Source organism: Neopsephotus bourkii, unplaced genomic scaffold, assembly GCF_033783945.1.
Source record: "Neopsephotus bourkii isolate Nb327-2 ecotype Australia unplaced genomic scaffold, CSIRO-AGI_Nbou_v1 NB_1279, whole genome shotgun sequence".
Lineage (NCBI taxonomy): Eukaryota > Metazoa > Chordata > Aves > Psittaciformes > Psittacidae > Neopsephotus > Neopsephotus bourkii.
In genome coordinates this window covers 5,047,442-5,072,507 of record NW_026901764.1, presented here as the reverse complement: position 1 = coordinate 5,072,507, position 25,066 = coordinate 5,047,442, and the positions used below count along the sequence as shown (strand labels likewise).

The following is a 25,066-nucleotide window of genomic DNA, read 5'->3' as shown; positions in this document are numbered from 1 at the left end:
CTGCAGTAGAAAACATCCCCACCTGACAATGACTGAGCTAGCTCAGAGTGACTTTGCTCAACATACGAAAAGCAATTAGAAACAGCTACACTGGCATGCTGCTTCACACAGATAAAACACAGCCAGCAGCTAATACGCATCTAGAATCCAATCTAGCTGGTTTGGGACTAGCTCAGCTATCACTTCACAGCACTGTGTGAAGCTATTTGAATAAACTTAACAGGATGGGTCCACACAGAAAAAAGGCAATAACACATTAACAGCAGCTACATTCCTTAAACTTATTATCTTAACATGACAAAGAAATTACTTTTGATGCAGTACCTGATATAACATGTTTCAAATATGACTAATACAATCACATTTTTCGAAGAGCTTTATTGGACTGCTTCCTTTCTTGGATATATGTAACATACACAGCACACAGTTTTTATGTTGGTGTATTATTCAAACATAAGACTTAAGTTCAAATGCAAAATTCAGTGATCCTCTTTGCTTTGAACACAAGAAGTTAGCTTCTTATTCATGTGAAAAGCCAACACTTATCAGAATCCCTCTATAAGACTTCTAGAAGCAGTGTATTAAACTCTAGTTCAGAAATACGTAATTTCATAGTACAGAAAATATATTACTTTTACAAGAAAGTTTTATAAGAATTCCTTCAAAAAAGTAAACATTCATGTAAGCCTCCACTTAAGTAGCCTCCCAAAATCAACTGCAGTCAAAGACCATTATGGCTACCTGCGCCTTCCGGACATAAGACCATTTTAGATCACCACTGTAACAGTAAAATTGTCAATCAATCCTTAAGCTGTCATAAATATACTCATTTCATAATTAAAAATACAGGAATCTCACATTTCTCAATTACAAGTTGTCAACTTGAATATAAGCATATAAAGCCATATAGGACCCTTCAGCACAGAAAACCCACAAAGCCCTTACTGTCCATTGTAAGCAAAGTCAAATCACATGTTTTCACAAAACTTAGTATTCCTCATACACACACACACACACACAAAACGTTTAGCTTGGCAAAAAGTGTGACAAAAACAAAGGAAAAAAGAAATACAAGTTTAAAAGTAGGATATGGAAAACCTGTCTAAGGCAGGTCTTTCCGAACTACATCTGCCCAGTGACCAGATTCAATGTATGTTCTCACAGAAATGGGTACAGTGTTTCAAAGGAATTGTTCAGCATTGCTAACAATAGCACTCGTGTGCTCCTCCTCATTTTTGTTAAATCACAGGTTTTAATAATTCAAATAATTAATCATCCTGATTTTAGAACCCCAAGATACTAAACATTATGAGTTTTAAAATTCTGTCCCAAATCTTAACATGCACAGTAAAACGTACTTCTGAGGCACAGCTGAAAAATTCAAGCAGGAACTGATTGTCTTACATATAGCCATAAACATTCAAGAAACTGTTGGTCTATTTTGAGTTCAAAATTTCAATGTTCCCACAAAAGGGAAGAGTCTTGATGATTTGATTTTCTGTATTCTACAAATACTAGTATACAGTCAGTGTTAACATATAAAACTTGGCACTAGAACTGCCTCTTTCAGAGCCATACAGTCTTCACATGCACTGTAACCTACAGTCAAACATAATTTCCAACTGTGCTGGAAATTTTCTATTATTCTGTATCTGACTTTTCTATTAAAAATAAACATAGGCTGGATTTTTCTTTTAAAAAGCCCATCTTCTCCCACAACTCCAAAAGCAAGTATCAAAAAGGAAGAAACAGCAAAAATAGAGGAAATAAACACACTGTGCTAGTTATGAAGCTCTAACACCTGACAGCCACAGTCTGATGAACATTTAAAAAAATCCTATATACAAATTTTATATACACGCTAAGATTAAGAGCTTAAGAAAACTACTGTATCTGGTTTTGCAGTTATTTCCACCACTTCCACATTAGGTGCAACTCACGGAAGCACATTTTCAGATGTATTTTTTTGCACAGTAATCTTCTATTTGGTCTGTCCATAGAATTAGGTCAACTCTTTCACCTACAGGTATCTAAAAGTACCTACTTGTCATTTAAAAGTCAGGCCTTAGTTTCTCGGGTAAAACATAGCATATTTAGAAGTTCGAAAACCAAGCAGGTCTCTCATTTCATTTCGAAATTTTGACAGGTCTTGCCGCAGTTCATTTAGGTTTTCCACAGTTGCCTGATCCGTGCTTTGCATCTTCTGTCTCATGGAAGTCAAGTAACGGTGGACTAAGCAACACATCACCTTTTGATAATTTTCATCTCTCTTCTGCTTCAGATTTCTCCATTCCTTTAAATGAACATCACACATTTACTACTGAAAAGTGAGTTTTGAGATCTAAAGCCTGTACACAGTTATACAGAGTAAACATGAACAAAATAGCAAAGTTATTTTATAGATGCATCCTGACACTCACAAATATATAATGTGTGTAAATTGCCAGCAAAATATAAATTAAATTATTATATGTGAATATAAGATGTGAAAATAAGATGTGAATATAAGATGAATATAAAATGTAAATGTAAGATGTGAGAAATTGTAGTCTACCTGACTTGGTAACTGAACTATGAGCAATTAAGACATCCATAATCCTGCATGTCTCTCAGTGCACGTTTCATGAAGTCTTTGAATTACTTTTTTTATGTTATTTTTGTTGGCAAGAAGATGCAAAATTAGTATGCAAAATTACAGGGTACAATAAAAATATTTATTTAACCTAAATAAAAAAAACCCAAACAAATCCCTTCCCCAACAATGAGAGGTTCAGTGATCCTTTTTGGTTATTTGTTTTGACACTTCCGCCGTATGTTTAAAACAATTACCTTGCCTAAATAATAACCAGAATAACCTCACAATTTTTCAGATTAGCACATACTTCCTTGAGGTTTCTGAGTTTTCAATCAATCAAAGCATTTTTTCGAAATCATTTCTGGGGGATTTAAGGATTGGAGATAAGGGGGTTGAAATACACAGAACTGAAAGTTAATAGAATCTTATTTAAGCAGAAATAGGTAACAGTTACTTATTTCTATTTTGGATGCAACACACATTATTCTACAGCTCTATTTACCTCAGTAGCACTCACCATGTGACAGGCAGCTTCAAGCAGCAGCTTGCTGAATCATTTTAGCAAGCAGCACCTTTCCTGCTTCAAAGCCCACAGTCATTTCTTACCTTTAGACTGTTCTGACGTTTCACTTTGCCACTTGATGTATGAGAGCAGATCCATTTACTAAGACTGTTGAAAAGATAACAGATAGTCTTGGGAGAGGGAATAACATTGAAAGGTGGAGGTAGTGTGCATTTGTCATCAAAGTAGCTAAGCCAAAGCTTGGCACGAGCAAACTTCCATTCCTTATCTTCATGATTCTAGAGTATCAGAAACATTAACAGAGACCACAAGAAAAATATTAACAGGCTATTTCATAAGTTTTATTTTCTCATAACTGAAAAACTGTTATTTAACTTTGATTATATAATATTTTGATATATAGATTATACAGTATTTTAATAAATTTGTTTAAATATATAAATATTAACTAATTAAAATAAAACCAGATCAATTCATTATATATTCTAAATACAAAATTCAGTTATAAAGGTATAAACCCCCTATCAAATGCCAAACACTACCTTATCAAGAATAATTGACTTGAACAGGCATTGTATCAAGAATAATTGACTTGAACAGGCATTGTATCAAGAAAGCCTTCAATTCACAGAAGGTCAAAGCCTTGCACATGTTCATTATACAAAGTACCCATTCTATTTTGATCAACGTAAAGAAGAAGTTCAAGAAAATAAAGTTGAAGGAAAGATGCCCCTTGTGAACTTAGAGACAGAGCTCATCCGTGGAGGTCTGTAGATTAGTCTACACATCATAGGAAGAAATTTGTGCAAAATCCAAAAGATACAGCTAGCAATTACTGGTAATTAATCAGAAACCACTTACTGCTATCAGCTGAAAACTTTTATGAAGCATTGCCACAAGGAGTTTCGTTAATACTATCACAACCACCACATTGTATGTACCAACAATAACAGCACCCACGAAAGACTGCAATTCTTCACCATAGCTAAAACGTGTGACAAAGATTGCTACATGTGCCAGGGAGAATATATACCAGAACAGAGCAAAACATGTGCCAATAAACCTACAAAAACAAGAAAAAAATCTGGTTAGGTAAAGCAAACACCAAAAATTAGTATATTGAATGTAAATTTAAGTTCAGTGAAAAATGCCAGTTCTGTTTCATTACTAGGAACAATAAAGCCATTTCATAGATATCGAACTCACGAATGGAATGTGTCATTGCTCTGTTGTTCACAGAAAATACCCGCACAATCCTTCTCTTCATTTACGGTAAATCCTTTATCATAAAGTTGTGTCAATCCAATTGTGAATGAGAATAAGACAAGAAGAAACATGCCCAGAAATTTTCCGAAATCTTGCAGCATCTGCCCCATTGAAATCTGTGAAATAGATTTCCAGTTTTAGTAAAACGTGATTATTTTTTGTTTGTAATCTCTCCTTCATCCTCTAACCAATAAAAAAGTATCTACTTAGATTTTAAATGTTTAACTTAAAATTTACATGCTAAACAGACCTCAGAATCAGGAGCTACCCTCATACCATTTTTCAGTGAAAAATTCTAGATGTCATAAAGAAAATTTAAGTAGTTTTAACATCACCTAATAAGTTCATCTCCTTTAATTAACCATAAGCAATAGTATCTACAATGTAGATATCTACAATATCTACAGTATTATTTATTTGTAATTCCAATAGTAATAAGGAACTCACAAGTCAGTAGATAAAACCAGTAAATGAAATGCATTTGAACATAAGTACCAATACAGAAAGATAAGAAAACAATAAGTTCAGTGAATTAATCAAAACATTTGGAATTGTAATTCATCACTAAGCAAAACGGAGTACACGAAAGCCCATCTGCAGAATACAGAACTAATTCACTGTATGTTTTATGTAAGATTTTAAATATACACAATATGTAGGTTTTGAAGCACATAAAAAAAATGAAGGGTGTATAAAAGACAGGACACTGAATTCAGATCATTAGTTTCCATTTCAAAGTATCCTATGCAGAAATTCGCAACAGTACAAAAAAATCCCAAACACACCACCATCACCCACAAAAAAACCCCACCCAAACCCAGCATCTTAAAAGAAAAACTAAAATCATGCTTGTGCATTTTTCCAGCATAGAGAAATCAGTAACTTGCTTTTGTCATAAGCTTAATTTTTTTTTAAAGACACAGCATAAACTATTTACATCATTTAAATTACTCTTTGTACAAACTTCTTCAGAGAATAATATGCTATTATAAAGAATGGAAATACAGAAACTGGGGTTGGGTAAATCTAATCCTATATAAGAAATTAATGTGTGGAAAGCTTGATCCTACATGCATCACAATCTGTACAAATCACAGTTCAGAACTGTACCATTGGTCTGGTTTTGCAAGCACAAGTTTACTGGGAGATGCAGTGCCAGCTCTGGCTCCTTTCCCATGCTGCTGCAAGCTCAGTGAGTACCCCTGCTGCACAGCAGAGCCTCTCTGATTCTTTGCACAGTTTGCCACCGTCATGGAGAACATGCAACTGCAGGCAGAGCTATGCAGTACTTGTACCATTTGGTCAGAGGATGATTGTACTGTACATCATACTGTTTTACCACATCCAACCCTTTAAAGAAAAAAAACACCCCAACAACAATACATTTACTTTTTAACTGATACATGGCTGAAGGCAAGTGAGAAAGAGAGACCAAGCAGATGAAACAGAGATGCACAAAAAGTGCAACTCACCCCAAACTATTTTGTTTGGAATAGTGTAATAAATAAACAGACCAAATACCAACTGCTTTCTTCATATACTCGTGCTATTCCTTTCTATGTATTTAGAATTTCTAAGAATTTTAAAACTAATTATCTAGTCTAGGGAAATAATATGCTACCTCTTGTTAACAATAATAAACCACCACAGAGTCAACTTACAAATCTGTATTTAAACAGGTTTTATTAACCAGTAAGTAACTGAATGATTAAAAATAACTCAAATAGCCAACAGACCACAGTACCTGCCTCTTCTCCCCTACCATTGGGCTTCCACGCCATATTTGATTACCACCATTTGAACTTTGTGACCTACTTTCAGAAAAACTCTAGGAGTTGTTGCACAAGCTGTACTGGCCAACAGTAATAACATAAGCTTCAGTGTGCCACTGAATGGGGAGACTGTTGACTGTTTTTATTTACTTGGAAAATTTCATAACATAGCCTCCTAATAAACTTTTTGAGATCTGGTACATAAATAAATATGAACATTAAACAGTGAATCTCTTTAAAATGTGGACAGACTTCAGTGTTCAATCAATTTCTGTAACAAGCCTAATGCTTGCTGCAACATAAAAACTTCAGTATTTTTTCAAACTACGCAAGTATATTTCAATTCGTAAAAGAAACATAAAAATAATTAACAGCAATACAGTCACAGCTAGAGACAAAAGGACAAGTAGTGAAGCAAAGAAAATCCTGAAAGGAGAATCAAGCATCTTCCAATAATATTAAACTGGTTACAAGAAGTATGAACATTCTTTTTCAAGTACTTTTTACAATGATTTAGAAAGACCAATTATTTTTTCTTTTCAAAGGACTATACTATCAAAAATATTCTAAGAGATAATTATTTGTGCAGCAAGATTAAGTACTCCAACTCATAAAAATGAGCCGAACCTTCAAGCTGGAGGCTTTCAGCTAGATCCTAAAGCCTTGATACGAGACCTGGTGATAGGAGCCAAAATTACTCACTTGAGAACCTCCTTTGGTATAGCTCTAGTTGCACAAGAAGAGTTAGATAAAAATGCTGCTCCCAAATATTTACACTTAATAGTGATGTTTCTTGTAGCATCCTTACAAGCCATCCCTTGCCCCAAAGCTCTTAAAACTAGTCCTCATTAGAAAAGAGGATGAAACAATGATTTGACCTATTAGGACAAATTCAATCAGTATAATCGCTGGATGACTACCTTGCTTATTCCAAGTGCTTTGTATTCAACAGACCCTGCAAACTCAGTGACAATGCTGACAACCATCTATATTAATTAAATCCTATCATTAACAGGGGAAAATGAAATAAATAAATAAGGGGTGAATTATTATTGGTACAAAAAACCCCAGTGACTTGTCTGCTGGCATGACCAGCAGGTCGAAGGAGGTGCCCTGCCCCTCTATTCTGCTCTCATGACACCCCACTTGGGAGAACTCTGTGCAGTTCTGGTGTCCTCAACATAAGAAGGACATGGAGCTGTTGGAGCAAGTCCAGAGGAGGGCCACGAGGATGATCAGGGGACTGGAGCACCTCCCACATGAAGACAGGCTGAGAAAGTTGGGGCTGTTCAGCCTGGAGAAGAGAAGCTGCGTGGAGACCTCATTGCAGTCCTCCAGTATCCAAAGGGGGCCTACAAGGATGCTGGAGAGAGACTCTTCATCAGGGAATGTAGCGATAAGACAAGGGGCAATGGGTTCAAACTAAAACAGGGGAAGTTCGGGTTAGATATAAGAAGGTCTTTACTGTGAGGGTGACGAAGCACTGGAATAGGCTGCCCAAAGAAACAGCAAATGCTCCATCCCTGGCAGCGTTCAAGGCCGGGTTGGACAGGGCCTTGGGTGACATGGTCTAGTGTGAAGTGTCCCTGCACACAGCAAAAGGCTTGGAACTATATGATCTTAAGGAACTATATGATCTTTCCAACCCTAACCATTTTATGATTCTACGATCTGATTTGTTGTCGTAAGTCTCCAGGAAGTTAGGCCAGAGAACCTGGCAGTATACCTATGCAAAGCTTTTTTTCAGTAAGCTATGCTTTTAATAACAAGTGCTTTAGTCTGTAAGGGCTTTTCACTGGCGAAGAAACAGTAGCAGTCAGTGCTGACAACTGAAGCTAAACGAAAGAAAACACAGAAGGGAAAAAAAATTGCTAGTGGAGTAAGAAGCAACTTCTACGCACAATGTTTTTTAGAAGGAAGCCTTCTTCCCCATTTTAATCAAAAAAGGATTCAGGGAGGTAACTGCATCCTACCCATGTGATATCTTAATAACAGTCGATGTTCCCTCCCTTCTCCCCAAGGGTATACCTCCTGTATAGCATCATACTGCACCCTCCGGTCCACACGCTTTATCTGCAGTTTACCATGATGAATAGCACCAAGACTAAGATGAGACTGTCTGTGCTTTAAAAAAAAGAAATCAACTAACAAAAAAACGGTACATGGCATAAAGTCAGTAGAAAACTCCATATCTGCTCTCAAATCAGGAAGAGAAAAACTAAACTCTTTGTACAAAACCAAGCTACGTTCAAGTTCAAGTGAAAAATTTGCTTAGAAACTGTTGCGGTCTCAACTGTTCCAGTATCACAACACAAGACTGTTAACCCACCATCTCCAGATGACCGAATTAAATGTATTACATAATTAAAATGTGTTGGATTTTTTTACTGCCATTATTACTCACTGGAAGGCTCCAGAAAGTAGAAAAAACTTTCAAGTAAGAAGAAACCTGTTCTCCCTTCTTATAACCTGTGAGAAATAGATGACTATTTCAATACCCTTCGAGATTTGTATTTTTCAAACTAAAGCAACTTGCACAATGCAACTCAATGTGCACGCTTAGATCACAGACATAAACAGAAAGGCCTTTGATTCCTCTTCCTTGCTACACACCTCATTTGTCTGTCTTTTTTAGAGGTAAGAAATCAGGACAATCATTTGCATATAACTTTATAGAAAGAACCTGATCCTTCATTTTCAGACTGCAGACATTTATGCAGTAAGTGAAGCTAACAGATGAAAACAAAAAAGACAATATAGGTACAGTTATCACGGAAAAGTTACTGTAAGAAAGTTAATTACACTATGTTTTGCATTCTTATCCTTACATTTTTCCATCTAAATGAGTATGTTTTATATGAGAGATTAAAAAAAACCAAATTCCAATGCAATATCACCTGTATTTTTAACTTTCCAAGTTTCTTACTTTCACTTCTCCTTTTCTCTTTTCAATAAGGTATTTTATAGCAAATTAAAAATAAGTTTTATATTTTCTCAAGTAATGGTATTTACCTGAAGCGGTCCCAGAATAGAGCTGGTTGTGTACATGAAGAAGAGACGCAGGTAACTAAGAACATTAGCAAAGGCAAAAAGACCTTCTGCCACGAGGGTAGGGTGGAATGCATCCCAGTCCTTCCTTTCAGCGTAATCATGAAACTGTAATATAAAAAGGACAAATTGGGACCACTGACATTATAAATAAAGCAATGCACCCATGCACCGATTCTTATTTCTGCATTCAAAGCAGGAAACAACATAAAAGAAATAAACACATACGATTCGTAGATGACTTACCTCTTTCAGATACCACACTTTTTAGACAAAAGCATTTTAAAAAGCCATTCCAGAAGGAGCCAGAAATCTGATGATTTAACTTCAGCACTTAATTCTGCCACTTACTTGCTTACAAACCATTTCTTTATCTGTTTTGCTTTCCCTTCTACTCTTGTTTTGCATGCTGAAAAAGCACATTACTTTGTAAACATGTACATTGTCTAGTGTAATAGGCCTCAGTCAAAACCAACATCAAAATGCTGCAAAGTAAGGTACACATGCAATGTGGTGACACCTGGTCTTAATCAGTTTTAGAAAGATTTGGAAAAATTTAGCACCTGAGGTTCAATCAATGGATTTTATGAATTACTACAGAGAATGGCAGTCACAAGTAAACTGTTGGAGTAAACACACCCTTAAAGTAGATCCACTAGATACTATTCAAGTATTCATGGAATATCCACAGATTTGTAACTTTTGGCTTGGCTGAAAACCTTCAACATTATATTAACAGCTTCTGCTGTTGATGAACATTTGAAAACTAAGGTACTCAAAGTTGTTATAAAATTACTTTCCCAGAAGAGTAGTGCACCAAGATGGCAAGAAACAGGGATAAACATGGGTTTATACATTGCAATTCTATATGCACAAATCTCTCTGTTACATTCTTCCTTTACTTCTGACAGCTTCAGTGCCTGTAATATGGACCTAAAATGTAAACAAAACAGGTTTTTTTAGTTTTCTAAATAACGAGTAAGCTATAATAATATTTTTCCCATATAAAAATAGCCAAAATAATGCCATTATGTGCCTGCTACACAGGAAAGGAGTCCTGCATCTTAAAAAAGATAAATTACCCACAAAGTGCTCTTACTTCAGAAAAGGAACTACTACTACAGACATGTGCTGCTTGCAAAACAAATGGCTGGGAAGGCAGCCCAACATGGCATTCTGTCTCCAAGAGACACAGAATTCTCTCCAAGAAATGGAGCTTTCCTTTCCAAATGATTACCAGCCTCTGGAATCAATGCAAGGATGGGAAATAAGCCAAACACCAAGCTGGGAAGAACTGAACCAGTTTACTTCCCTCCCAACTGCCCGACAGCTGTCAATTCACAGTTTGCTACACAAAATAATGGTGCTACTGCAGTGGCTTGAATTTTGCTAAAGTATTCATATTCAATTGCACTGGCAGCTTGTCATATGCTGTGCTGCTAACAACAGAATGGGAATGATCATTTTCAAAATTTGTGTCTTCGATCAAATCCAGATGGCTTTTCACACAGAAAAGACAGGGCTCTTCTATCATCTTGGGCTTTTTTTCCTTACTACAAAAAGACCCATCAAACCCAAACCCAACAAGCCCAAAACCCAAGCCAAAACCCCACCACCAAACAAAAATAAATTAAAAAAAAAAAAAAAAAACAAAAAACCCCACAACCACTTATGAAATCTGAGTATATGAATGAAACTTGCTGTAACAAAAAAGCAAGCTAAACACAATGATTACCATTAGCTTTCTGCATAGTACTGATCCATGGAATCAGGCAAGCCCAAAGGCCAAATCGTAAGAGCTGTATATTGAGATTTCCCAAAATTAACATCAAGCCATTTGGAAGACCAGCCAGTTCTTACCAGGAAGTCTATAGCTCTGTTTCGGGTTTTAAGTGATCAGACATGTCTTGATGTATATTCCAACTCCCATTTGCCTCAGAGAAAATGCTTTTAACACCAGAGCAAGGGGAAACACAGCATTCAGAAGCCTCAATTGTGAGTGGCAAGAGCCACCAAGGGAGCCTCAAGTCCTTGACAGGACTTGCCTAGGAGCCCGCAGCTCAGCTGATCAGGTTAGAGATCATCTTAAGAACCTGAATGTGCACAAGTCCATGGGACTGATGAAATCCATCTGTGGGTCCTGAAGGAACTAGCAAATGAGATTGCTAAGCCACTGTCCTTCATATTTGGAAAATCATGGAAGCCAGGTGAAATTCCTGACAACTAGAAAAAGGGAAATATAAGCCCCACTTTCAGGAAGAGGAATACCAGTCAGTCTCACCTCTGTGCCTGGCAAAATCTTGGAGCAGATTCTCCTGGAATGCATGCGAAGGCACATGAAAAACAACACAGTGGTCTGCGACAGCCAACACGGCTTCACTCTAAGGGGAAATCCTGCCTGACCAATCTGGTGGCCTTCTATGATGGGGCTACAGAACTGATGGTCGGGGTAGAGCAGCTGATGTCATCTACCTGGACTTGTGCAAAGTGTCAACACTGTTTCGCATGACATCCTTGTTTCTAAACTGGAGAGACATCAATTTAATAGATGGACCACTCAGTGGATAAAGAATTGGCTGGATGTCTGCATGCAAAGACTTGTGGTCAACAGCTCAATGTCCAGGGGGCTCAAACACCTCCTGTATGAAGACAGGCTGAGAAAACTGGGGCTGTTCAGCCTGGGGAAGAGAAGGCTGCGTGGAGACCTCATAGCAGCCTTCCAGTATCTAAAGGGGGCCTACAAGGATGCTGTAGAGGGCCTCTTCATTAGGGTCTGTAGTGACAGGACAAGGCAGTCCCAGAGGAGCTCTGGAAATATGAAGATGGGTACCCACCTTGTTATGGGCAACGACTTTGAGGGCAAAAGTTGCCAAATACAGGGAATTCATGACAAAACTAAGCTGATTACGGGATTCTTCTAAAAAGTCTTCTAAACCATCATACCAGAGTCTTTTAACATCTGACCACACCATTCCTGCAGGGAAAAAAAAAAAAAAAAGCCAGAGAAGTCAAGCCACAGCACTTAGCAGATATTCTTTTACAACCAAAGCATTTTGACTGGCTTTTGTAAATAACATTTTAGCAAACTGAAAGAAATGGAGTAACCTACTAAATTTATGAGAAGCTCTGTACTGGATTACAAACATTAATCATAAGGCAACAAGATGTTTAACCTTTTCAAGACTACTTTCCAATGAAGAAACACATTCTCTAAAAAAAAATGGAAATGAATAGGAGAAAAATTGGATGGAAAATGGTTGAATTCAAATAAAGGTAGAGGCCTAGAATATAAATGCTGCTTCTGACTGAAAAATATTCACCTTTTTCTGAAAGCAATATAGAAAGCATCAGTGTTCTGTAAAGTGCCAAATACCTTTATAATACCTACACACTTAAAAAAAAAATAATTAAGAGTAATCAGCTCAGTAACTGCTACTGAAAAGATCAAAAAACTAGAAACCTTTCTTACCCTAGGTAACAACATTAGCAGAGACCATGACTTAAGACTACAAACACCGGCAGTTTAACTAAGAGCAACATACATTTAAATATTCAAGATCTTTATAGAAAGCTCGATTTTACCATTGTTAACCATGTCTGGCTGTATGGAAAAATACAGTTGCTAAGAATTTTACTAACTGAATGTCTGTTATGGACTTGACATTTTATAGAACTTGAAAGGACCATTAGATTAAATATAATGGTACCTTTGATTTCTGTGAGTAATCAGTTGTTTAATGTTTGGGGGGGGTGAGTACTTCACTTGTACACTACTTTATTTAAGACAAGAAAAGAGCATGCATATAAATGGTAGTTCAAAACTGTTAAGACTTGGCTCAGCTTTTAGAACTTTGCAATTTCTCTCAAACTTTGGCCCAGCAGAATCATAAAATAGTTAGAGCAAGACCCAGTGAATGGAGAGAAAAAAAAAATCAGTTATCTGTGACTGTATTTGTTGATTCAGCTTGACAGCAATGTAGGAAGGCATAATAAGAAAAAGTTTGCTATGTACACTTTGTTAAAAAACTTACATAATTCTCTCTTCTTCCTGGTATAAAGAAAATATTTCTAAGCCAGAATCTCTGTGCCTCTACTTTACAATCACATAAAGATCTCAGGTTTTCAAAGAAACCATTTTACTGGTAATATTCAGAGTATCATACGCAGACACAAGTAATTAAGAAGCTCTTACTACTTTTTTTATAGACTTCATAGAATATTCTGAGTTGGAGGGGACCCACATAGATTATTAACTCCAGCCACTGACTTCACACAGGGCAACCTAAAATTAAACCATATCTCTAACAGCGCTGTCCAAACACTTCTTGCAAAAGAGAGTTGGAAGAAGTTAAAAGTTCCATGGATTGTTGGCCAATGAAAAAACAAACCAGATTTGACTTGCAATGCTTAAACCAGCTACATACTAAATACTACTACCTATTCATGAAAAGTTGTTGGAAAAAAACTGAACTGATGTCTGAATCAATTTTATTCCTCTATCTAGCACCGACAAAAACTAGTTGATGACAGGCTCTTACAAAACTATCCATCTGAAGAACACATACTTGCTTTGCCTTCATGTTATTTTTGTTGGTGGTTTGGTTTTTTTTTTTGGTTGGTTGGGTTTTGTTTTGTGTTTTGTTGAGGGTTTGTTTGTTTGTTTGGTGTTTTCCCCCTCTTCCTCAAGATCAGAATTTTAAAATGTCTAGGAAGACAGAGAGCTTTTACATTCATTTGCTATTGCACAACTGAATCTCACTTGCATCACTTTGAATGCTACCAGTCCTAAAGAAAAATTTACATACCTCCTCTGTTAGATCACAGAATATTCCATTTCTTATACTTCATTTTATGTGATAACTACAGATTGTTGTAACACTTGTCATCTATTCCTCAAAATGTATTTGGCTTATTTTACCTTTAACGCTTGTGAGAGCAAATTTCAGTCAAGCAATGAGTAACATGCTCCATTTCACAAGGTAGTACAAATTATTATTGCTCAATCAAGGCCAGTTTGGATGGAGCATTGAGCAATCTGGTCTACTGGGAGGTGGGGAAAGAGGTAATTTTTATGGTCCCTTCCAACCCAAACCATTCTACAAGCCTATGAACATGAGCAATTGTTATCCAATCTCCTCAAATCATACCTACCAATTAGCCATATTATCAGAAGATAGTCTATTCTCTCAAGAGCTGGACCCATTGTATTCTTCTTGTTCTCATTGTAGACGAGAGAATACAAATTAAGTAATAGCAGAAACGTGAAATATGAAGCTCCATGAATAATAAACTTCATAAAAGGAGTGTGAATTATGCGACCTACTCGAGACTTAGGAGCTAACAAGTAACACAGGGACAGAACTGGCCAGAAAATGCCAACCATCAAAACAGTCAAAATTTTCTTGCACGTGTGCTTGCGTCGATATCCTGCCATCTGTCCAAACCATACAGTGTTCAGAAACTGCTGGCAGTTAGACTGAGCAACAAACTGGAGGAGGGAGGAAAAGAAACAAACAAGAAATCAGTCTCAGGTTTCTTAATACAGATTACTAATTTACATTATTAAAATTAATTTTCAAACTATGTGTAGTTACCAGTGAACAGGAGAAATCAAGAATGTTAAGCTTAAGTAATCTCGTAAGAGAACAAAAGTGCTATGGACCCACTATGATTATACACACTAATTATTTTAATTTCCTTCTAAAGCCAGCAACTATACATAAATTATACATACTAGACTTTCAATGGTTTTCAGCCTAAGACTTATTTTTTAATTATTTACAAATCCAGCATATAAATAACATCATACCTCAGTTTCACTGTTTGTTATTATAAAATACATTGACCTTATCTGAAGAATAAGCTACTGTTATTGTAAAATTCTATCCACATTGTAAAATGCAATGCCTTGTAAAGGCTTAAAGTGGCTGAGGAGCTTTATACCTGTCAGTTCTTAAACTCAATATGGCTCTGTTCAGCAGGGTTAATTTTACATCAGAGTAAGCTATGATGTATCAGTCCCTCAAAGGGTATTTTGGCCTGAAGGTTATGTAGATTATGCAAACGTAGTTTAAAATTTCAGGTGCTTATGTGCATGGAGTTACAAAAGACTGTATTTCAAGAGAGGACTGTTTGTCATTTAATTGAAAATATCAACAAAAAGAACCTTGATTGTATCATCACATTTTAGTAAGCTTCACAAAAAACCTGTCTCTATTGTAAACCTGCGAGGAACAAAACATATTCTGCGAATATATTTTCCTCATACCACACAAAAAATGTTATTATTCTCCAACCACTGTTGTATTAAAAACAAGCTATGCTCAAAACCAGAAGAACAGCTGAAATATTTCAGTATGCTTGTTTAATGCATACCAGAAATGTGTAATTCTAGGATATTCCACAACTATGGCTTATGACTTTCAAACACTATGTCCTTTTAAAGTGTCATAAACAGTTTAAGCCTAGATATGTTGAACAGGCACAATTACAATGCCTTCTGCAAATCCTAACTGAAAATGGATTATGCATGTCTCTCTGTCCCTGGTCCTTATACTAGAATAGCACAAATGCCCATTTGCCTTCTGGCACAGCAAAACTACAGTTATAATTTGTCAAAGGATAAAGACAATGATAACCTACTGCATAAAGTAAATTCCATACTGATGGCATAAAAAGGTGCTACTATTCTGGAACAGGCACTTGTTACACCAGCATAAGGTAGACCCTGTGCTACATCATCAATAAAAAACACAGACAAGGTCTGAGCCAAAGCTGAACAGCTAATGACAAGTGAGAAAGTGATATATCACGTATGGCACCCTAAGGATCCATGCTTCCCTTGGAAAAGTATTTACTGAGGATCTGATCAAATCATTACCACTATCAGAACTGTTCATAAAAGAGCAGTAATCTATACTCCAATACAGAAAATACATTCTTCTCCACTGTAAATACTGAAGAAACACTCAGTATCTTGCGATATCATTTCCCTTTTTCACATCCGATGTTCACACCTTGCAAATTTATTTACACTTCTATGCCTAGAGGCAGAACAACAAATGAAATGAATTACTAGCAAAATACGAGATGGAAAGCTTATCAAATTACTATGAAGACAAACCTCTTTTTGATTATACTTGATTGCAAGTTTTAAACGGCTTAAATTCATTCTCTCTTCCAACAATCCTCGCTTGTCTACATGTTCATCACTGGATGTGTGATTCAGAATAACTTCCAGCTCCCGTGAATTCCGTGCCTGTGCAAGCAAATCTTTAGCAAAGGTTTTGCACTGTTGAGCTAGCTCCTCGTAATCATTTCTGAAAGACACAGAAACAGTACATACTATTGTACTGCTCACATATTTTCCATTAAACCATTAACTACTCATTTTTGGTTGGGATTGTATGTTATGCTAAAGACAAATATAAAAAAAACCCACAACCCAACAGCCACATGTCAAAGACTAAGCATTCTGAAGACAACTCTGTAACATGATACCATGTAACATGACAATTGCACTTCAGTTTAGTCTGCAACTCCATTTGGCAGAGGAAAATTGGGAAACAGACTTAGAGTATACAAATTCTTAAGAATTTAATATAAAAAGTTAAAACTTGGAATTATTTCCAAGAGATGTGAAAGTGTAGCAATCACAAAATATGGCACTAAGTCATTATTTCTACTTGGAAGGGACTTTAGTTGAGTTTTGCTTATTCCTGTTATCTGAAAATCAAAGTCTATCCACTGAATACTATTTATTAATGTAATAAACGCAACTACGGAAACCACATGATTTACTTGTCTCACTCAGCACAGAAAGACAAACAGTTATAAAACCAGAAAATTCCTACATTGTTTAGGAAAGTAGAATTTTACCCCCTACAAACATCTGGTTTCCTGTTCTTGAAAACTTTTGTGCTGCTAAGTTTCAAAATGGTAGAAACCTGTATAGTTTAAACATAAAACTAAACTGAGCATATATTCATTCAATAGAAAGGCATTGTGAACATGAAGTCTTCTATACATCTATGCACTTTATGCACATATGCACACGCATATGCTGTTCCAAGTCTTATAAGGAGCAAAATTAAGAAACAGTACCCAGAACAACTCTTAACATGAGTCAGGTCAGTATAAACAATACTTCTACCTTGATGTAGGGGAAAAAAAGTACAGAGTACTACTGAGATATTGTTATAATTAACAGGTAAGTGATCTTGAAATAAGTCTGCATTTAGCATGTTTTCTACTTATTTTTCCAGAGTAGAGCTGAAATTTGAACTGTTGGTGCAACTATACAAACTGAACTGTCTACACTAAAAGGATTTAAAGTAATTGAACTGTCAAAGTGACTACTACTGAAGCATGAATTATATAAGTTGCTAGTATGTTAATCATCAGTTTAAACACTCCAATTACAAAGAAAAAAGAATAAACCTTTTCTAATGCATACACATTTCTATATACGTAATTCCACAAAGGTATTAGATGGTTTGTGTTTTCAGTTCCTACCTGAATTCAACCTCAACAAGGCTTAACTCTTTCAAGTCTGCACTGAGTTCAAAAGCTCGCAGGATTGGATCTTCCTCTGTCAACATTATTAAAGCAGGACTGGCCAAACACCGATAAATGTCAAGGCGAAACCTGTAAGAAAAGAATAGCAAGCAAAATGAAGATGTTTCATTTGATTAGTAGTATCAAAACAGAACCTATTGCAAAGTTGGCATAACGCAGTCAGCTGAAAGACAAAACAACCGTGTTTCCTAAAATCAGACACTACACACATTGAATGTGATACATCATGGAAGACACTGTCCTTCACAGACTTAGAATCCCTATTGCTCTAGTGTATCAAGAATTAGCCAAACTGGTTCCCACTTCTTTTCCTCACTACTTCAACTGTTACCAGTACAGCAGCAGAAGGCCATCAGATAAGACAACAGGTACTGATAAAATTTGACTTTTTTTGAGATTATACAACAGCTCTTACTTCAAGTGGAAATAAAAGAGGGAAGTGAAGCACTTAAGACAATCTTCTATTTTAACAAACTAAATTGAAAACAGCGGGGAGCTTTTATGTGCAATACAAAAAAAAATCAGCAAAAGCATCTGAAGGGATGTTTTCCTCTTGCAAAACTACCGGATGATGAATACTGAAATGATGTCTGTTATCCATTCTAGTTTAAACTAAGAGCTGTTACCTCAAACATTACTAGTGTTTGTTTGCCTGGGATACTTTGACACCTTTGCTCATACTGAAGTTACTGATATGGGGTATCAGATGGATACCAGAACGTGGTCTATAGTAGCTGATTATCGGTAGCAATTATCCTTTCACTCCCCTTATTTTTTAGTAATTTGAATACATACTGGAGTAATCATGTAATCATTAACTGCATATAGTAATTACAGTACACTTATGATCTGTGAGCTCTAATTTTTTCACCCCAACTCTCACATATTAAATTGCATCCAACTTATTACCAAGTTACCCAGACAAAATATTGTTAAGACTGGCAAATCCCTCTTCTCATTTGAATCTTTATTAGAAAGCTTTCTACTTTCAAAAATACTGAAGAAAAAAAAACCCCAAACCTTTAGTCTGCATTCATCAATCCATAGTATATGAACACTTTTAGAAAAAGGATACAGAATTATCCACCTCCTCATTCTGGCACAAAAACCCCCAAGCATTAACCAACTTAAGAAAAAATTTATTTGCATGGATCCTATGCTCCCAAACCAAAGACAGCTAGAAGGTTTATGACATAACTGGTAGAAAGGCAAAGGCACTTAGCTTAACATGCACAGTGACTAGGAGTATAAAACCAAAATGAAAGAAATGCCACTGCCTCCCACCAGCCTTTTCAAGCACAGCACATCCCCGAGAACTACTATCTTGCACAATAAAGGCTACAATATATAAAAGGAACCCACTCATAAACCTCACCAGAGAGAGATAAAGAAAATATACCAAATCTAATCCAATGAATACCAGAGAATTAAGACAAGATTTTCTTTATTATTGCCTGTGACTGATAAGTCTTACCTGGAATGTCGCAGGCTATCTTTTTTGTTCTTTGCAGTACACAGTGTGCATTCACAGCCTACAGCATGAGGTTTGGGTAATGATATATCTTGCTTTAACAACATGGTGAGAATTTCATAGTTGTTACGATGAGCTGCTAAAATGACAGGTGCCACATCCATGGTCGTAGAGTATTCCGGGTTCTGAATGCGTTCCATTAATTTCTGGAATAAAACGTAGGAAGTACCTAAGTTTACTGCATACAGATCAACTAGTGTTTGTATGTTAGGGTTTTTTTTTTTTTTGACTTTTCAACAACGAATCTCTCTTTCAGAATATTTTCCTATGTTTAAGGACATAAAAATAAGGAAGAATTTGTAACAACACTCAAACATCTCTCAGATTAATCCTGGAAAAAGAAAAATGGACACAGAAATGTTTTTGCTTTATTTACATAGAAAGCCTGATACTCAGTGCCTACCTTCTCCAATATACATGCATTATATTTAAAAGTTTATTTTGCTCTAGTTTGGAAGAATAAAAAAAGAGTATGTTTACTAAGCCCAGAAAACTATCCTGACTATACTATACCGTTACACAAATACCTCCCTCTATCTCTACTTGTGAGCTTTTAAACTTTCTTTGATACTTAAGCATTGCCAAGACAAATTTCAACTGATCAATTTCAAGGTGAAAATATGATGTTTATAGAAATTGCAAAAAAACCCCACCTATGAAACTTCAACATATGAGTTTATATACATAGCCTTTACCAGTCAAGGCTGCTAATCACCCTGCAAACAACCTACAAGAAAATATTTAGAACCAGTTATTTTCTCTCTTCTGGACTAACTAGGCATCTGTTAGCATTTGGCACATACAAATTCACTAGATTCCTTATGCAGTAAAGCAAATTAATGTATTCTATTCTTTAACACAACAGATGCTATAAATGTCCTGACTGTATCACCTTGGAGATGTAGAATTTAATTTAACAACATTGTTTTAAATACACAATTACCCAGAACACAATAGCCCACACCCTCCAACCAAAAATGAAGGGATAACAGCACTTAACTACAATGGTTGGTCTGGAAGATCTTTTTGGTCGGTGATTAAGTAGAATGTCAACAGCTCCCACCACTTCCGAATCAATAGCCACCAAAAGTGCATCTGATGACTAAGGAAAGAAAACAAATTGCATATGAAACTAGCAGTAACTTAAACACCATAAAGAGTCAATATGAAGCCAAACTAAATTCTTTTTTTACTTATTTTTAAATTTATTTCTAAAGCACTAAACCAATGTTCTGTATTATCACCACATGTATGATCAGAATACAAATGCAGGTTGTCATTCCAGGAGTTAGCATAGCATTGCTGACATTTTGTTTCATTGCAACATTGCAATTCAGAGGTATGGGATACTTCAGCCCTGTATTCAGGGTTCTCTGGTAAAGCTAAGAACACAAGTTGTTTTATTCCCACGGTGGTAACTACTTCTAAAACTTAATTCTTAAGGTGAGAAAAGCAGCTTTTCATTTTATTTTCCCTACAGTTGATATTATCTTTTTAATTCACTTTACAAAACTCAAATTTTTGCTCTATAAATAAAAGACACAGCTTTTATTTTTGCTACTAAAAAAGGAGGTCTAGGCAGGGGAAAGCTTGTTTTTCTCCTTCTCCAATATCAAACAATCTAACAAAAGACACTACCTTTCCCTGCCCTACATACTTATACCATCATGGCTACAACTCTTCTAGCAGCAGCAGAGATGTTGCATACAGTAAGGAAGTATTGCTGCAGAAATGCCTCTGCCATCAAGCACAGGTCAAGCTTAACAAGAAAGTACTGCAGAATGTATAGAATCATAGAATAGTTAGAGTTGGAAAGGACCTTAAGATCGTCTAGTTCCAACCCCCTTCCATGGGCAGGGACACCTCACAATAGACCATGTCACCCAAGGCTCTGTCCAACCTGGCCTTGAACACTGCCAGGGATGGAGCATTCACAGCTTCCCTAGGCAACCCATTCCGGTGTCTCACCACCCTAAAGAACCACCCTAAAGAACTTTACCACCAGTAACGAACTTCTTATTTATATCCAATCTGAACTTCTCTTTAAGTTTTAACCCGCTACCCCTTGTCCTATCACTAAATAATGAAGAGTCCCTCCCCTAGCCCCCTTCAGATACTGGAAGGCTGCTATGACGTCTCCATGCAGCCTTCTCTTCTCCAGGCTGAACAGCCCCAACTTTCTCAGCCCATCTTCATAAGGGAGGTGCCCCAGTCCCCTGACCATCCTCGTGGCTCTCTTCTGGACTTGTTCCAACAGTTCCATGTCCTTTTCATGTTGAGGACACCAGAACTGCACACAATACTCCAAGTGAGGTCTCACAAGAGCAGAATAAAGGGGCAGGATCACCTTTGACCTGCTGGTCACGCTCCTTTTGATGCAGCCCAGGATACAGTTGGCTTTCTGGGCTGCAAGCGCACACTGCTGGCTCATGTTAAGTTTCTCATCAACCAACACCCCCCAAGTCCTTCTCCACAGGGCTGCTCTGAATCTCTTCTCTGCCCAGCCTGTAGCTGTGCCTGGGATTGCTCTGACCCTGCTGTAGGATCTTGCACTTGGCATGGTTAAAACTTCATAAAGTTAGCATCTGCCCACTTCACAAGCGTGTCAAGGTCCCTCTGGATGGCATTCCTTCTCTCCAGCGTATCAACCAAACCACACAGCTTGGTGTCACTGGCAAACTTGCTGAGGGTGCACTCAATCCCCCTGTCCATGTCACCGACAAAGATGCTGAACAAGACCAGTCCCAACACCGATCCCTGAGGGACACCACTCATTACTGGTCTCCAGCTGGACACTGAGTCATTGACTGCAACTCTTTGTGTGCGGCCATCCAGCCAGTTCTTTATCCACCGAGTGGTTCATCCATCAAATTGATGTCTCTCCAGTTTAGAGACAAGAATGTCGTGTGGGACAGTGTCAAATGCTTTGCACAAGTCCAGGTAGATGACATCAACTGCTCTACCCTTGTCCATCAGTTCTGTAGCCCATCATAGAAGGCCATCAAATTGGTCAGGCAGGATTTCCCCTTAGTGAAGCCATGCTGGCTGTCACCAAGCACCTTGTTGTTTTTCATGTGCCTTAGCATGCCTTCCAGGAGAACCTGCTCCAAGATTTTGCCAGGCACAGAGGTGAGACTGACTGGTCTGTAATTCCCTATAATGCAAGTTAGCCTTAAGTTAAAAATCATCTACTATAATGTAAAGTTTTTTAATTGCTACCATTTTAAGTTACTATATTCCACAGCCAAAGAAATGTCTGTATTCTCTACTTTTTAATGTGATGCACTGACTGAAAACTTTATTTTGAACATAATGCAAATGTTATCTCTGCCACAGGAATAACACTTTAAATAAAATTCAGATTTGTTAATATCATTGAAAATGTTACTTATATATTTGCCATGCTAATAAAATTCCCACTTAAAATAAATTACTGAGAAGAAAACACTTTTACAGTTATGACATGGAAAAAGAACTGAACTGCTTATAAAAACAGACTCTATTTCTTTCCGAATTCTGAAAGGTTAACAAAGAATAGAATACACAGATCAGTAAGCTTTCAGTAACTTATGTGTTGTATACCTGGCAGCCATAATCCAAAAGAAGCTGCAGTATGTCCAAGTTTTCATTTTCAATGGTTATGGTAACAGCATTTCGTCCAAGCACATCCACACAATTTATGTTCATTTCGCCTGAGCTGTTTTCTTCTAAGAGTTTCTTAACCATGTAATAGTCACCTGCACAAGTAACATATGAATGTCTCTTAATATTATTACAAAGTAATAAAAGCATGTGAACATTGTAAGTACCAGCTACCAATGGACAACATTCCATAGCTGACAACAGACATCGAGTATGTCAGACAACTAAGAGGTCATCGTAGATAAGCATTCTCTCATCAGGGAGGAAACTGAAGGTATTTCAGAGTGTCTCTTCCAGGAAAGCACTAAGTCATCTACTTTAATTCACTCTTTTAATTCCAGTCTTATAAGCAAACACACACAAAAGCTCAGGTACTTTCAAAGCTGGGGCAATAGCTCACACATAACCTGTGGGACACAGGAAACATCAAGTGCATCAGAGAAGGCTTCTCTATTCAAAAGAGCCATAGGCTCAGAAAAGCCCCTTTTAAAATGCTACAAATGGGTCTGTATCTTCACTGAGCAAAAGCCACATCAGTCCTTTTCCCAACACTCTAATTCTCATATATATATTATCAAGGCAGGTGTGATATGATGCTACAATGTTATAAAATTCAAGCTAGCGAGTTTGATTAGCAACTTAATCTAACAACAGTATGACTTACAGTATGTAAGATGCAATTTCCTATTTGACTGAAGCACAAGTATACCAGGCTGCCCTGTTTAAATTGAAACTTCTTGCCAAAGAGAAAAGCTTTTAATTATTTTAGTCTCTATGGTAACAAAGTATATTGCAACATAAAAGACCACAACAAAGACAGACTGTAGTGTAGCATACTTACAGAAGTATATGCAGACTACTTCCATGTACAGAGTCCGCAAGAGTACTATACCTGCTGTTATATAAATGATTTTCTTATTTTTAACATTTTTTGCTGCACATCCATTTAGCTCCCTCAGCCTCTGTTTTTACTTGGAGAGGAAGCGGAGGCTCGTTCTGATCTTCAGGACAGACACGCACTAGGAGCATGGCTGCAGGCAGCCATGCCATAGAGAGCACCAGAACAAACTTCCTAAAGCCCGCTGGGTAACGTCACTGCAGAAATACTCTACCATTATCAACTAACCTAAACAAACGGGTAGCAGGCAGCTCTACGTATAAACAGACCAGCTTCCACAACCCTGTGTATGTCCTAAAGCACCCGCAATAATCCAGCACGTTATTAAAAGCTTTCATCAGCGTCCAGCATTTTGGACATGTTAAGATCAGTTTAAGACTCTATTTCTACTCAAGACCAACTACAAACATTTTAGAAGAGAAAACATTTTCCCATCCACTACCTTGGGTGCAAATCACAGTAAAACTGTTTCACTCATTGTGGGGATGTCTAGATAAGCAAGTTTTACTACAGCTATATAGTCAGGCACATTTTTAACGTGAGTGCACCAAGTATGACCTCCTGCGACACAGAGCGAGGTCCCTCACAAACACAGGAGTACACGGCCCAACGCCTCCTTTCCCCTGGTGCCAATGGCTCCGAGTTCAGCACGAAGAGCCGAGGCTAAGCCGGGTGCTAAGGCGAGGCGCGGTCGGCCTCAGCCGCCGCGTTGCCCCCTGCAGCGCACGACGAGGACCCGCAGCCTTCCCCCGGTACCCGGCCGGGCACTCGCAGGATTTGCTCCCAGTCTCCCCCACGGAGGGCTGGCGCCGGCTCGGGCCCTCAGAAAGAGCGGCCGCGGCCTCCGCTCGCCTACGGTGCGGCAGGCGGGGCCAGGCTGGGCAGCGGGGCCGGTACCTTTATCGCAGGCCAGCAGGAAGAGCTTCTCGTCCAGGGTAGTCTCTTCCTTCACCTGTCGCACATCCTTCAGCGCCAGCAGCTTGTTCGGCGAGGCCGAGGCGGAGGGGTCCGCGCTCTGGTACAAGGCGGCCATGGCGCCGGCTCCGCCAGGCCCATTAGAGCGTGGGCGGGATAGTGGCGCGGGGCAACTCCCGATGCCCGCTGCCGCACCGCAGAGAGCAGGGCAGCCCCGCCCGGCGCTGTCAGCCCCGCGGACACGCAGGGCAGAGCACAGCAGGGCTCCCGGACCGCACTGCGCAGGCTCCAATGGTGGCGCCCACCCTGCGGGGGGCAG

The 25,066-nt window shown here is 37.8% G+C and overlaps 1 protein-coding gene across 2 annotated transcripts; it reads right to left on the bottom strand.

The window, feature by feature from the left end:
* Positions 1-362: 362 nt before the first annotated feature.
* On the bottom strand, positions 363-25,066 carry TRPC1 (transient receptor potential cation channel subfamily C member 1). Of its 2 annotated transcripts, XM_061365282.1 has the most exons (13): positions 24,730-25,065; positions 22,875-23,029; positions 20,293-20,394; positions 19,236-19,438; positions 17,699-17,830; positions 16,308-16,503; positions 14,336-14,672; positions 12,019-12,158; positions 9,149-9,292; positions 4,305-4,480; positions 3,960-4,161; positions 3,182-3,376; positions 363-2,293 (listed from the first exon to the last, which is right to left on the bottom strand). In XM_061365282.1, exons 1-13 carry the CDS (start codon positions 24,863-24,865, stop codon positions 2,066-2,068), a joined length of 2,346 nt encoding a protein of 781 aa, XP_061221266.1. In that variant the 5' UTR covers positions 24,866-25,065; the 3' UTR covers positions 363-2,065. The 2 variants fall into 2 exon arrangements, with proteins under 2 accessions (XP_061221266.1, XP_061221267.1); XM_061365283.1 differs by lacking the exon at positions 20,293-20,394 and having other exon boundaries at positions 24,730-25,066.